The sequence below is a fragment of the Anoplopoma fimbria genome, chromosome 20, assembly GCF_027596085.1.
Source record: "Anoplopoma fimbria isolate UVic2021 breed Golden Eagle Sablefish chromosome 20, Afim_UVic_2022, whole genome shotgun sequence".
NCBI lineage: Eukaryota > Metazoa > Chordata > Actinopteri > Perciformes > Anoplopomatidae > Anoplopoma > Anoplopoma fimbria.
In genome coordinates this window covers 22,107,992-22,122,271 of record NC_072468.1, presented here as the reverse complement: position 1 = coordinate 22,122,271, position 14,280 = coordinate 22,107,992, and the positions used below count along the sequence as shown (strand labels likewise).

At 38.9% G+C, this 14,280-nt stretch overlaps 2 protein-coding genes across 5 annotated transcripts in view; one reads left to right on the top strand and one right to left on the bottom strand.

Moving 5' to 3' along the window:
• Nucleotides 1-923: 923 nt before the first annotated feature.
• Nucleotides 924-5,063, top strand: zp3d.2 (zona pellucida glycoprotein 3d tandem duplicate 2). 2 transcript variants are annotated; one of them, XM_054621494.1, is made up of 9 exons: nt 924-1,117; nt 1,307-1,725; nt 2,875-2,990; nt 3,095-3,198; nt 3,417-3,591; nt 3,726-3,831; nt 3,971-4,059; nt 4,176-4,249; nt 4,574-5,063. In XM_054621494.1, the coding sequence occupies exons 2-9, from the start codon at nt 1,345-1,347 to the stop codon at nt 4,966-4,968; spliced, it is 1,440 nt and encodes a 479-aa protein (XP_054477469.1). In that variant the 5' UTR covers nt 924-1,117; nt 1,307-1,344; the 3' UTR covers nt 4,969-5,063. The 2 variants fall into 2 exon arrangements, with proteins under 2 accessions (XP_054477469.1, XP_054477468.1); XM_054621493.1 differs by lacking the exon at nt 924-1,117 and having other exon boundaries at nt 1,125-1,725.
• A 700-nt stretch (nt 5,064-5,763) lies between these two features.
• Nucleotides 5,764-14,280, bottom strand: part of fli1rs (Fli-1 proto-oncogene, ETS transcription factor-related sequence) — a 19,096-nt gene continuing 10,579 nt past the window's right edge. For 2 of the 3 annotated variants that reach the window (XM_054621012.1, XM_054621013.1), the window contains exons 4-10: nt 11,236-11,439; nt 10,063-10,146; nt 8,532-8,600; nt 8,311-8,373; nt 7,580-7,627; nt 7,235-7,321; nt 5,764-6,813 (exon numbers count right to left, since the gene is read on the bottom strand). In XM_054621012.1, the coding sequence (XP_054476987.1) occupies nt 6,290-6,813; nt 7,235-7,321; nt 7,580-7,627; nt 8,311-8,373; nt 8,532-8,600; nt 10,063-10,146; nt 11,236-11,439 (1,079 nt within the window). In that variant the 3' untranslated portion in view covers nt 5,764-6,289. The remainder of the gene's footprint in view (nt 6,814-7,234; nt 7,322-7,579; nt 7,628-8,310; nt 8,374-8,531; nt 8,601-10,062; nt 10,147-11,235; nt 11,440-14,280) is intronic. The other variant, XM_054621014.1, reaches the window with a different exon arrangement.

Below are 14,280 nucleotides of genomic sequence, written 5' to 3'. Positions count from 1 at the left end.
AGCTCCCACCAGTGGTTTGAAACGGTAGAAACTTCCTGACACCAAAGTGGACATGGGCGTTGCTTGTTTGCCTCTCCCTCCCCCATGCCTCCACCTCTTTTTAAAATGTTGTGTGGATGGATAAAAGCAGATTATTTTACTAACATTGGATATTTACACAGCTAACAGACATATTTAGCATAATAAAAATGATTTTGCTGGGGCATTAGTTTGCCGGATCTCTTGAGATTCTGTTGCAGACACAGGAGTACAGATACAGGAAGGTCGGAAACAAAGTATTGTTCACTTACTGTGTAAAAACAATACACTTTGTTTTAAAGATAACTTGAGAAATACATTTACATTTTCCCTATCATCACACAGTTTGCTTTAGAAGTAAGAAGATGGAGTTGTACTCCACCCGAACAACTCTCTGCTCACGTGGCACTGGCAAAGGGAGAGTCTTGTAGAAACAAACATGCTGTTTATTTGTAATGTTATTCATTTTTTGACGGAATGGTATAATAAATATTGTATGGACCTAACGTTGTTTTATCATGTTGATCTAATGTCATTATATTTGTTTTGTATTATATTTAAGTCAATATCATCTAAATCTTTAAATAATCCAATAAACCATAAGAAATAAATGAATATGTTTTGTATACAGACTCTAAGTACACTAACTAAAAGTTATGTTTATTTATTTTTTAATATTTTTATATTTATCCCATTAGACTTTTCAAGAGGGCTACATTGCATATTTTTTATTTATATAGTTTTAATGCTCTCTAAACCTTTTTCACATCATGTAGGGTGACTTTTGACTTCTAATAGGAGGACAACCACGGATGTTGGGTGTCACTAATAACATTAATAATTAATTATAGCTCTGTTTCGTTTAAATGTCACAGTGAGCTCACCGGAAATTGCCTCCCCTGATTAGAAAGGAGTCATCACTTGTGTTATTAGTTCCGCTTGTGTTTTCCTTGAGATAAAATGTGTTTTAAATGGTTCACACAGTAAAACAGAATCAACCTACTTAACATTTGACTCGTTACACAATCATCGGGTTAAATACAAACACAATACATTTGGATAATTTAATTGCATGAAGTTGTTCTTCATGAAACCACCGGTGAGTGTCGCCACTTTGTTTCCGTTTGCTCTTCATTAACAGGTGCTGTTGATTTTGGAGAAGCTCATCAGTGATAATACTCTTTATATAAAGTTGAATGTTAAAATAAAAAAACCAGACTTCCAGGCATGGTTTTCCCATTACTGCTGTTCATGTTGCCCCTGTTGCCCTCCACTGATGGAGGAACAGCACCGACCTTGGAGGCTTTAAAACGAACCACCCAGGTGATGAGAGAAGCTTCCCGGAGGAACACACCGACTCTCCCGCCGCCGTACCTCCACCTCCCCGTGTTTCTGGACTCCAGGCTGCCGCTGGTGGAGAAGGAGCAGTTCTCCCCGTCCAGAGGCACCGGGCTGGAGACGTTACCGGAGCCCGTCCGGGGAGTCCTGCTCCCGGTTCTGGCGAGCACCACTCCGCCCAGAGCTTCGGGTTTTTCCGTCAGGACTTCGTGTGAGCGCAACAAGATGCTGGTGCAGGTGCGGAGGAGCGTTTTAGGCACCGGTGAACCGGACTCTCAACTCACACTGGGGACATGCCAAGCCAGTAAATCCACAAAGGAGTACTTTTATTTTCAATATGACGTCTTCATGTGTGGAACCAAACGCACGGTGAGTTTAAACAATAGCCTAATATTCAGGGGCGCCGAAAAGGGGGGGTAAAGGAGACGGATTCTAGGGGCCCATGATGGAGGGGGGCCCAGAGAGGCCCCTAATGATGATGAAATTATAATACAGAAAAAATTCAGAGTTAGTGAGTTAGTATTCAGAGTGCTCAGTTCTTCCCCTACTGTACATGTCAACTGTCATGCTGTTCTTCTTTCACAAATATGGTAATGATAGTCAAAAATACCATTAAAATGCATAATTGTATGTAAAATAGCATCAAAAAATTTTGCCGCTGTGTTGGGGGCCCTGTAAAGATTCTTTTCATGGGGCCCAAAATCCCTAGCGGCGCCCCTGCTAATATTTATTAAGACAAATATCTCACCATTTATATGATGGATTGGCAACACATTTGTTATGGATATTCAGGGTCCACAGAGGATGGATCCCATGAATGTAGGTGATTCTCTCACGTGTCCCCTGGGCTCTACCTATTTGTGAAATGTCTCCACTAGTGCTATTGGCTACTATTTTTGACAATCAATAATCAGTTATTTTTTTTAACCATAAATGCCAGAAAATGAATGGTTTGAATCCAGTTTCTTATATGTGAGAATGTGCTTGCTGTTCATGGTCATGCAAAACCAGACACTTGATGAAGGCACCTTGGGCTTGAGCATAATTTGGTGGCCATTTAAAAAAAACAAAAAACAGATCTAATGTTTTATAGATCAAACAGTTGACAGCAATTGACTGAAATAAATATACGGAAGAGTAACTGGTTTAGAAAAGAAGTGTTGGTTGCAGCCCGGGTCTTAACACCTAGTGGGTGGGTTGTCATTCATTTTAGGACCACATTTATTTCCCTCAGTATAAATTATAATAACTTTTTTTTTTACCCAAGGCATGGTTTTAGGGATGGCAATGTTGGCCAGTCAGTCCGCCAGTATTTTCCAGATTAAATATCTCAGATGGATTGTCATGAAATTTTGGTTCAAATATCGTCATATCATATGTGCAAAGAGGATGAATCTTCATGACTCCAGTCTTCCCATGATTTTTCAAATTTAGGTTGACATTTATGATTTCACCAGCTGTAGATGTCCAAGTCTTGTTAAAGGAAGGTAAAAAATGTCGCATATTTTTGGTTTACAGATAATTAATAACCAGGTGGCCTATTTAAACACGCTAAAATATGATCCACCAAGGATCCGAGGACCAATCAGGAGAGCCGTGCCCTTCACCCTGCCTGTTGCATGTTATTATAACAGGTGAGACTGGATCCAGACCAGAAAATATATTTTTCAACCCTGTAACATAGAAATCATATATTGGATCTGTTTTTAATAAATGTGAACAATGTTTAAATGTTTAGGTACCAATACTCCTACAAAATTGGCTACACACCAAAGATGCGGCTGCACAGGATCTTCACACCATTGAAGAACAGAGCAAAATTCATTCTGACTCCTCGAAATGGTACACCCAGCAAAAACATGTATTTTATTATCAACTGATATCTCCCGAAATCCTACACACTGGTCCTTTTTTAAGGCAATTTGGGTCGGTATAATGTGCCTCATCCTTTTTAATTTTTATCAAACAAACTGTTTTTTTTTAAATCTCTCAGTCTTTACATTTGAATTGTTGGAGCCTGGACTGCTGTAGTTGACTGACTGCTTCCTTCTGTCCTTCAGCTCAGTGGGAAAGGCTTTCGCCGTCAGATCGGTACGAGCTCGGGACGCCCATGTACTTTGAGGCAGAGGCTCCGTCCATGTCCCGAGACAAAAGACTGTACGTCCACTTGTGTTACGTAACTCCCGAGAAGTCCCACACCTCCACGCCTCAGTTTCCAGTTGTGCAAAACTATGGGTAATAAACACCTCACTCTCACACAAAACGAAGACATTGATAATTATTTTGAGTCAGATTTTATTTTAAAAGAAACGGCTGTGTATAAAAGAATAGCATATGTTATGGTCTAGTTTTCTTTCCCTCTGATAAAGGTGTATGGTTGAAAGCAAGGACAGTCGCTCCAGATACATCCCATACAAAAGCAATGCTGTGAGATTCTCTGTGGATGCCTTCTTGTTCAAGGGAATGATGGGCCAGGTGAGCAAAAATAGTTCAAGTTATCACCTGCGAAAAATTGTCTAATTTCTTTGCTGATCCGGTTTTTCTTTTACTGATGTGCTAAAAAAATGTAAAACCTTTTAACTGATATGAAATCTTTTTATCTGATCTCCTGTAGCAGCTCTACATGCACTGCTCCATGTCTGTGGGAAGCTCTGTCCCGACACCTACGGCAAAGTCCTGCAACTACAACACAAAAACAAAAAGGTGAAGTTTATTTTTTGCTTGAAGAAATTGAATGATTAATTTAAAAAGTTCAAACGTGCTGAACAATTCTTGACACAAAAGGGATCAGCTTTCAATCATTGTTTTTTTTTTCTCAGATGGGTTGAGCTGTATGGACCAGACTCGGTTTGCACCTGCTGCGACTCCAACTGTAGCTCTGCTGCATCTACAGGTGAGTCATTGCTTCCCTTATTATCCATAATTAAACATATCTTATTAGCATTAAAGGATATGGCTGGAGAATTTACATATTGTCAACTAATCCTGTGAAAAGGTCAAAACCTACAATCACAGGATCCTATTAGCAAGTGTTGTCTGTGTAGCCACAGCCTGATAGGCTTATTTCTCTCCACATCACAAGAGTTTAAATAAAACTAAGCCATTCTGGGAGCTCACTGCGAGATTAAATAGATTCTAATGTTTTGACATGTAAGGAACTGGATTGATAGTTTTGAAACAAATTATATTCTTATATCAATTATTCAACATTTTTCAGGAACCAAAATAATCAGCAGCCGGCCGTGGACCATAGAGTCTAAAGCGAAACCCAACACAACCTCAAAGCGGAAGAAGGTCTCCACCACCACCACAACAACAACAACAACAGCAGCAGCAGCACCAAAAAAACAGTCGACCAGAGAGGTAACTGAGTCGACGACGAATTCACAGCCTAAAACAATACCAGAGCATCTAATCGGTAAGGTGGAGGACACGCTGCAGGAGTTAGAGTGGCCATTCGGAGGCGAAGGACTGACGTGGTTTGAGGTGGAGGGTGAGGAAAAGCAGGTGAAAGGCTCTGCTGTTGTGGAGGAGGAGGAGGAGGAGGAGAAAAAGATGGAGGTCACACAACCTTACACAATATTTGAAGAAATCTTTGATTTTGATGAATAAAGCAGTGCAGTGATGAATTCAATTTGGTTGGCTCATTACATGACTCCTCAATGAGCTCAAAGCAATAATCTAGAGGTCGACGGTAATGAGTTATAATTTTATCTGAATTATTACATCTGTAAAACTGGTTTGCCTTTATTTGTCACTTGCAACATTAAACCGACACTAATCCTTTTTTTAAAGGATAAGTTTTTTGGGGAAATAAGTTATTCACCTTCTTGCTGAGGGTTGTCGAGAAGATTGACATCACTTTCATATCTGTTAGCTGAATATTAAGCTGCAGCCGCTTATTTAGGTATACTTTGTTTTCTCTTTTTGTTTAAATAATATTTTTGGGACATTTTTAACCATTTATTTAGTCGAGATAGTGGAGAGAGACAGGAAATGTGGGGAATAAAATCAAGAAATGGCTGCTCCAACCACTTGGGTATCAGATCGCCTCCCATAGCTTAGCTTAATTAAATATCTTATATGGATTAAACAAGCATTACATAATGTTTAAATTGGTGAGCCTTAGAAGTAACTTTTGACAGAGTCTGGGTAGCTGTTTCCCTTTAGTTTTTATTCTTTGTGTTAAGCTAAACTAACCTGCTGCTGGCTCAGGCATTATATTCAGCAGATAAATATGAGAATAGTATCAATCTTCGAACTCTCTGCAAGATCGTGCAAAAGCGTATTTCCCAAAATGTCTAACTATTCTTTTAACCACGTGCAAATTTAAAGCATTTTGTCAGTTAACAGAAAGTTTTATACTGAATCCGTAAATGATAAAACTCTCAGGAGCCAATTTTCAGATACAAGCATCGTTTATTAGCTTTACATCTTGAGTAAATGTTATATTGCTACATAAACATCATTCTATACAATTTCTCTTTTACAAATGTCAGGTCATTGAATGTGATAACTGCAGTTTCGACCGAAAGGGTCCAAAAGAACAGTTTCAAAACCGTTAGCTACTCACACAGTAAAGGCAATGACTTTACAACAGGTACAAATCAAACAAGGTACTTACAAAATAAACTTGGTTTCATAACATCTGAATAACCGTTAATCAGTATATTTATAAAAATCTCGGGAGGCGTACAATGCCGATCCCTTGCATTCCTCACAGTTGATAAACCCTGGAGTTTTATCCATTTTATAAGAAGGAATGTGACTAAAACAACAACAACGCCCTTATAAAATCAGACCCCTAGCGTCATATCTCCTTCATTTCAGACAGGGTTCAGCTCAGGTGCATCCTGAATGGAGTAAATATGTTTTCTAGGACGTCTGGGTTCCTCTCTCGCGTTATCCCGTTCAGGTGTGAAACGCATCGTCCTCAGTAGTACGAGCTCAGGTGGGAGTGGGTGGTGGGGTGCCTGGTCATGGCTGACCCGGGGTAGATGGGGCTGTTGGGTGAGTTCCAGTACGGCGATGGAGGGCTGAAGAAGTTGCCGGGAGAGACGGGCATAGGTGCGGGATGGCCACCCATGAAGTTCATTTTGGGCTGGTGGCTGTGGTAAGGCTGGACGTAAGACATCTCAGTCTGGTACTTAACAATCCCCCCTTCCGCTGAGTGATTCTGGTGGGCCTGCGAGATGCCCTGGAAGTCAAACTTGTAGGCGTAGCGCTTTCCGTGCACCTTAGTCATGATGTTCTTGTCGTAGTAGTAGCGCAGAGCGCGGCTCAGCTTGTCGTAGTTCATGTTGGGCTTGCTCTTGCGCTCGCCCCAGCGCTTGGCCACCTCGTCCGGGTCGGTCATCTTGAACTCGCCGTTGGTGCCCTCCCAGGTGATGATGCCGGCGTTGTTGCTGTCGGACAGCAGCTCCAGCAGGAACTGCCACAGCTGGATCTGCCCCGAACCTGGGAGGAGAGAATCTGTTACTGACTTCATTGGTTGATCACACAAAGCAAGACAGGAAATGTACACAATTGGTAGCTGTGAAAAATCTAAGCATCAGATTTTGTTCAAAAAATTGTGGAACATTTTGGATGATTTAATCATCTCTGTGTAGATAACAAGACATGAGCACCAGGCAACCTTTACAGTTAGCAATAGAGTTTTGAATAAAATAAAACAAAAGAATCATCTTCATTTGATGCAGCCACTTATTCCAGGACCTTGGACAGCGCCTCAGTTTTTCTCCTCTCAAAGTTCTTAGGAGTTTTATTAGTTGACGGGTGTCTGTCTTAGTAATATTACGACATTTATTTTTTTCCACCAAATGTGACCTTTTCACTGTGTGGCTTGGAGGAAGTGACAGACGTCAGGGCAGAAACCTACCCACAGGCCTGTGAGCGCTGGGGTCAGGGAGCTTGTACGGACTTTGTTTGGCTGTTCGGTTCTTGGATGTGCTGAGGGCTTGGCCTTCTGTGAGGAAACAGCAGGGCAAACAGTCATTTTGATGAGAGGGAAGCCAGATTTCGTCTCAGTGTAAGCGTGAAGCAATGCTGCTGACACAACAGGTGTTGCTTGATGTTTACTCCATTTTGGAAATTAAAAGCATGTGTGCCAGCCCTTGCTTGCGTTTTATTTTTTTTCTTTCTCTCATGTTGCCAAAGCAGACAGTGTAAAGGCCGCATTTGTGTGATCCTTGTTTGGTTTATCTTGTGGTGGTTAGATTCTTACCTGGGTTGGCAAGTCGACTGCTTATGGGCCCTAATGTCTGATACGGGTCTGCAAAGAACAAAAAAGGCATATCATTATCATCTTTCTTACTTTAATTAACTTTTTAACCTTAATGGTCCCAAACCCACCTACTACACTTCATATCAAGTTCTTTCAAGATTAGACGGATCATCTTTCCATCACATGCATCACAATTCTGGTCCAATTGTGCCAGTACTTGAAGTAAACGCTCGATTTAATGGAGTGAATATTCAAATCACATTGATTCAAACAGGTCTGCTGTTGTGCTCAGAAATATCAACTCTGACCTTCTAAAGTGTGTTTGTCATGAAAAACATGAAATGACCTGCTACTAGCAATTGCTACTGCAGATTCATCACACTCTACTGATGGGATAGGTCAAAATTAAATACCAGCGGCATGGCCCAAAATGTTGGGATGGATGGTAACAACTTTGGGGATCCCTTAACTTTTCATCTTACACCATCGTCATTTGGTGTATGATTTTAAATACCACCAAACCTAATGACATCGGCCTCAGAGAGCAGCTAGCATGGCTTTACACTCTTAAGTCTTGTTTACACATCTCCTATGATTGAAGCAGTTTTTTTAATCATTGAGATCATATATTATACACTATAAAGCTCCTAAGCTTTGAGCAATCCTTTCCGGCACAACGTGAGTTTGCAGGAATTGGTTTTATGAAAATATTTTATTCAAGGCATTCATACCTTGAGCAATTCTTGCAGGGGGCTCTGTAACTCTTGAGCTGTGTTGGTGCTCCATGGACGGACCTACAAATCAAGAATAACATGACTTATGTGAAATAGTTTGGTCTTCAGCTGTGGCCTGGTTTAGAATTGACAATTTCTACGTAAACAAGTTGGTTGTTCATGCAGGAAAAATGTATCCTGATCATTCATTACATATCATCCTTCTTTCGTTGTCATACCTTTTGGCACTGCACTCATGGTGTTTGCTGCCCAGCTGTTTCTGCAGCTAATCTCCTCAAAGCCGCTCTCTGCAAACACAACAAAACAACAAAGATGAGACTAGACTTTGCCCTGTGCATGGCGTACAAATGCTTTGAAGTGGGCAGTATGATGGTTGGGCTATAGTAGGAAGGAAGTCAGTAAATGGAGACAAAGATGCTCAGAGTTTAGAGGTCTGAAGATGACCCAAAACGTTTCTTTTGTTCGGGCCACCCCTGTTGCCACAAGATTGTGAATTGTGTCCCAGGAGCAGGACCCATACCCCCCATTTCCTGCGCCGGTGCAGCTGTTTCCTGTCTGAAACTGGCTGTTGAGTTTTGAACTCATCAGTGTTTTGTCGACTGAGGCCAGTGTTGGGCCAAAGATCCTTTTTGACTCTTGAAACTATGTAACAAGGTTCTGAAACTCAACACATTATTTTTATATCCTTAAATCATTCAAGTACTTTGCTCTTATTTTTTGTTTTGGCTTGAGAATGTGACCCTGAATTATGAGCATTGAATCGCACCCAGAAACACAGATATTGACCGTGAGACTAATGGGTGGTGGCAAAAGGGAAATGGTGGCAATGACATTTGAAAAACTGAAAAAAAAAATGTTATTTTTATCATGCATTCAAAACATGATGAGTCAAGTCTTTAAGTCATAGTGGAATGAAAAGTGGCTTCTTCACTTTTTTGGGGCAGTTATCATGTATCATTATGATGAGCTGGGGAGAAAAAACTTCAGTACTAATACAACAATGTAAAAATACTCCATCACAAGTAAAAAGTCCCGCATTCAAGCTTCATGCTTAAAAGGACAGAAGTATCATCAGCTTGTACACTTGCTGCAGGCAAATGTCCCCTGTGACTGATATATTATAATGATAATATTAATATTGTTTGTACTGATTAATCAATGTGTAAGTATCATTTTACTATTGTACCGTTCAGCTGGAGCAGATTTTAACAACCTTATATACATTTAGGGGGTGTAGTTCCAGTGGACTACACCCATATTTTTTGGCTAACTTTTTTCAAATCTTTGCTCTTTCTGAGAATTAGTGAATGATTTGACCTCTTTAGGCCTCAAACAATTATTTAAATGAAACCATTTAGAAGTTTTGAGGGAAATAGTCACTTTCGGTTGAACTGCTTAACAGCTTAAAGACGTCTGCAACAAGACAAGGCAAACTCACAACTCCCTTATATTATTATTCTCCAATTTTAAAGCAGCTATAATCAATATTTATAGAATTACAATAAATGCCAATGTCAAACGGATGACTTGAGCTTGAATCTGAAGGAAAAAGCTCTAAAATCTGCCCAAACAGACGGACACATTAAGCAAGATAAGACGTCAGAAGCTAAAGGAGAGTGAATATTCAGAAGATGTTCAGAAACACAACTCCAAATGAAAGATAACGTTGCACAGTAACTGCTGGATCTTTAAATAAGCAATTGTTTTGCCCCAGGGGTGGGCTTTTTAATGGAAAGTCGTCAATCTCACCTGCTTTCACCTGTAGTCTGGGTGGTTGTTGTTGTGGTGGTGTGGTGTTGGTAGGAGTTGTGGAATATGAGAACGTAGGGCTACCTGCAGCACAAACACAAAGAAAAAGGTCAAGATTATATTCTCTTAAAATGGATACAACAGACAACAATCACACTAGAGTATAATTTAAGTGTCATGAATGGTATTTTGTACTAAAGAATAGAAAGAAAGGCTAGAGAGGTGTTGATTCGACTCTTTTAAAGGACTCTGTTTCGGTTTTGCTTAACTACTGGATTGCGTTTTTACTGTCATATGTTGCTGGCATTTCCCCCACCACTTGTAGGGTTTTCAAGGTAACATTACCCCGTACAAGTACATGGCGGCTGCATTTGTAACACTGATTTGCAGAAGTGATAACACTGAAAAATGATGTAATGCGACAATGATCCAAAATCATGACAACATATTGTGTATAGAATACAGGAAACCTGCATTAGCAAAGAGGAACAGTGGTCACAGCACTCGATGAGGACAGCAGCAACACCATGACAAACTTCAGCCTCAAATGACAAAACAAAAACAGGACCTCATTATTGATTGTAAGTTGTTGCTATTATTTTCTCCACATCCTTTATTGACCTCTGTACCTCGGTGGGATTTGATTTAACTAAATTTTGAAATTAGGTTTAAAAAAAGGTCTAAAAATGTAACTAATTGCAGATACAGAAATATTTTTAGGACAATTACTTTATTTTCCCGAGTAATCATCGTCAAGTCTTTATAATTTTAGAAAATTGTGAAAATACGCATCACAATTTCTAAGAGACCAAAAAAACATAAAAAATATGATTGTTTTGTCCGATTTAAAAAAAATTCCAAACAACAATAAAAAACAGAAAAACCTCAGGTTTGAGAAGCAGGAATCAGCAAACGTTTATCCTTCTTGATTAATCAGTTTACTGTTTCACTCATTTAGCATTAAACATATTGATCAATGTTATATCCATCGACTAGTCTTCTTATTGTCGAATCATTTCAGCACTAAATATCTTTCTCTGATTTTTATTTGTGGCCTAAAAACAATGAAAAACCTTTTTACATTGTTGAGATCAGTCGGTCGGTCGAGGAGAACCGAACAATGTTATCAGCTGAAGAAAGAGAGATATATCTGGGACACGAGGCGAGTCTTACTCTGCCGGAGGTAGCTGAGGTGTGAGAGCAGGATGTCTGCGTTGTAGGCCGACGTGAGGCGCATCATGTCGTCCTTGGTCATCTTGCAAAGGGCTTTGCCGTCCAGCGATTGGAAGAGCATGACGTCCACTTCCTCCAGAACATACTCCTTGATGGCCCAGTCCAGCCACTGCCGCACGTGGTCCTGTGTCCAAACCTCCGGATCTGTCATCAGAGGCACAAAAATGATCAGAAAAAGACTCTTTGATTACTTTTTTTTTTTTTTTTTTTTTTTAAAGGGCAAAGATCTTTCTACTGGCCAAAGTTTTTACGCACTATCTGGGCTTTAAAATCAAAACGGTTCTGGCTCTCAAAAAGTGGGATGAATAGGATGTTAAAGAAGTTGCAGGAAGAGGAGTCATAAAGAAATATTATGACTCATTACTTTGGTTAAACTTGTATCATGTACAGATTTCTAGTGCAAATAGCCCACTGAAAGTCTCCTCCTACTCAAAATGCGTGTTGCTTATGTTTCTTTACCTTCACTGTGCAGAGTAATACATGTGCAGAGTTTGACTCCAGAAAGTTTCTTTATGCCCACTTTAAATCTCAGTTTAAGATTTGTGCATACAAGATCATTTAGTGACTTTACAACTCCTTTTATCTGGGTTTTTCTTCTTTTCTTTTGGAGACCATTGGCTAAAATTGACATGTTGTGTCCAGGAGTTGATGTTGAAATATCTAAAATATTTGCATTCTGGATTTGTCAACAAGGAAAAATATGTTCCTTTATAAGATTTTTTTTTTTAACTTTTTTTGTGGAAAAACAATATGAGACTCAAATTCTTATTCAAAGCATATTAGTTTTTTTTATATCTTAACACGTGTCTGGTGATATTTAAAAGCCAGTTGTGGTTTGCTGTTATACTTAACACCAAATCTGAGAGCTGAGCTTCCATGCTGCTTTTTGTTGGATGAAAACCTTTAAATCATCCGTTGCTGTAGCTATCTCGTGTACATTATCTGGCCTGTTACATGGTGAGATGCCGTTCTGTTGGTTTCTATAATTAAAAAAAAAAGCTCTTAAAAAGAAAAAAAAGCTGGAGGGAGGAGCGTCACACAGATAATCTGAAGAGCCCTTGGGCAAACGCAATTTGTTTGGAGGACATGAAAGTGCTGAATAACACCGGAAACTACTCAGATATGAGTACCAGTTATGACACTTGTGATTTAGATACTGATTGTGAAGATGGGTAGTTATAATCATTCTGTGAACACCAAGCATGGTTTAGTCAAACTACTCACTATTCATATTTTTAGTGCTAAAACTGTTTTGTTTGAACTTAAAACCCCTTAAAAAAATGCCTTGAATTAGTTTTTTTTATATTTTATATATATATATATATATATATATTTGTATTTATTTATGAAAGGTTTTAAATTTTGAGATGATGCAAAATCACACTGACACACACACACAATTATAGTTAATACAAGTAACCTATTACAATAATTTGTTTTTTTCTCATGGTTTTGTATCCAACTTTATTTATTGGCCCCAGCTTTTGTTTTGTTCATTGTACTTCAAAAAAAATAAAAATGTCAGCAAAAGTACAAATTGAAGTCCTACTACATATAGTGGAGTTGTATTTCAGTGCTATACTACATATTTCATATCTTATATCATATTACATTAGATATCCTTTTTACACATTCAACCCTCTTATTTTAGATATTTGTAGACATATATGTTTTCTTTACATCCTTACAATCTCCGCTATTGCGATACAATATCTACACTAAAGTGCAATAAATGGTTATATTAAGACAACTTGCATAAATTGGCTGAAGGTTGAGGAACGGTCCTATTTGCAGTATATTAATTATCATAATTTCTTGAAGGGTCAAAGTGAATAGTTTTACATTTCTACATGTTTTGTATTACTCTTTATGAGAGTATTAGAAGATGTTTCTTCACTACTAAATCTAAGGCAATATTTCACTTTGCCCAGGTTTATTATGAAAAAACCCTTTCATATACAGTTAAAGGTTGTATAACTGTGTCTTAGCCTAAAAATAAATGACATTTGTTAGTTTTTAATAGCTACAATTTAGGTTGAAATGAAGGTTATATATTACTATTATATCAATATTGTGCTATAAGACTAGATATCATATTAGATATTTGTAATCGTAATATTTTAGTAAGTGTTGTCTTTTCCTGTTTTTTAAGGCTGCATTATAGTAAAGTGATGTACTTTTCTGTTCTAGATGGTCTTTTATTTGCCTTTACTCACTTCTAGTCATTATATCAGCATTACTGATGATTATTTATCAAAAAGCTCATGGTGTAAATTAAAATAATGTCAAAAACATAGTGATATTTGATTTTCTCCATATTGCCCAGCCCTTGTAGAGATTGCTGTCAATGCCTTATTACGGCACTAGTCTGATTCAGGAAGGTAAGCTCATTTCCAGTAGCCAACAATGACTGTAAATTGCCCGTAATATAAGGGAGGAGCTTCAGTCGTGAACAGAGGCCACCGCACCCTCGTGTACTGATTGTCCTTGGTGAACACATGCCACTGTGATGCAACATCCGTGTATTATGAAGCAGAATAACTCAGTGCTGGTGACTCCTCTTGGCGAATCTCATTGGATTCCACAGGGCTGAGATTTACATCGTCTGAGGATGGGATTCCTCCAGAGAGCGAGACTGACTCACTGAAACGTGCTGCTTTAAACTGCTCATATAATGAGTCTCAAAGGAGGATAACAGTATAGGAAACTATGCAAGAGAGAGAGAGAGACCGTCAAATATGTCATCAGGTAGTTTTCAGATGGTTGGACCAGTGATTCACAGTGAGGATGAAATGGAGCACATGTAGTAGGTTGTCTAAACCTGGACTCTGACACATCACTGTCTTTACTCCAAGTTATATGTCGGTGATTGTCCTCTGCTAAGAAAAAGTAAAAGACTCTGCTCACAGTTCACTTGTAGCAAAAGTTGATATAAATAAGAAATGTGTGACTTCAGTGCCATGGTGTTAATCTGAGAGTTTTTGC

Bases quoted from the DNA above. Each gene is read 5' to 3' on its own strand.
- zp3d.2 (XM_054621493.1), top strand. From the start codon at position 1,246: ATGGTTTTCCCATTACTGCTGTTCATGTTGCCCCTGTTGCCCTCCACT. The intron at 3,199-3,416 runs GTACACCCAGCA...TCTGTCCTTCAG, and splicing joins CATTCTGACTCCTCGAAATG to CTCAGTGGGAAAGGCTTTCG. The intron at 4,060-4,175 runs GTGAAGTTTATT...TTTTTTTCTCAG, and splicing joins TACAACACAAAAACAAAAAG to ATGGGTTGAGCTGTATGGAC.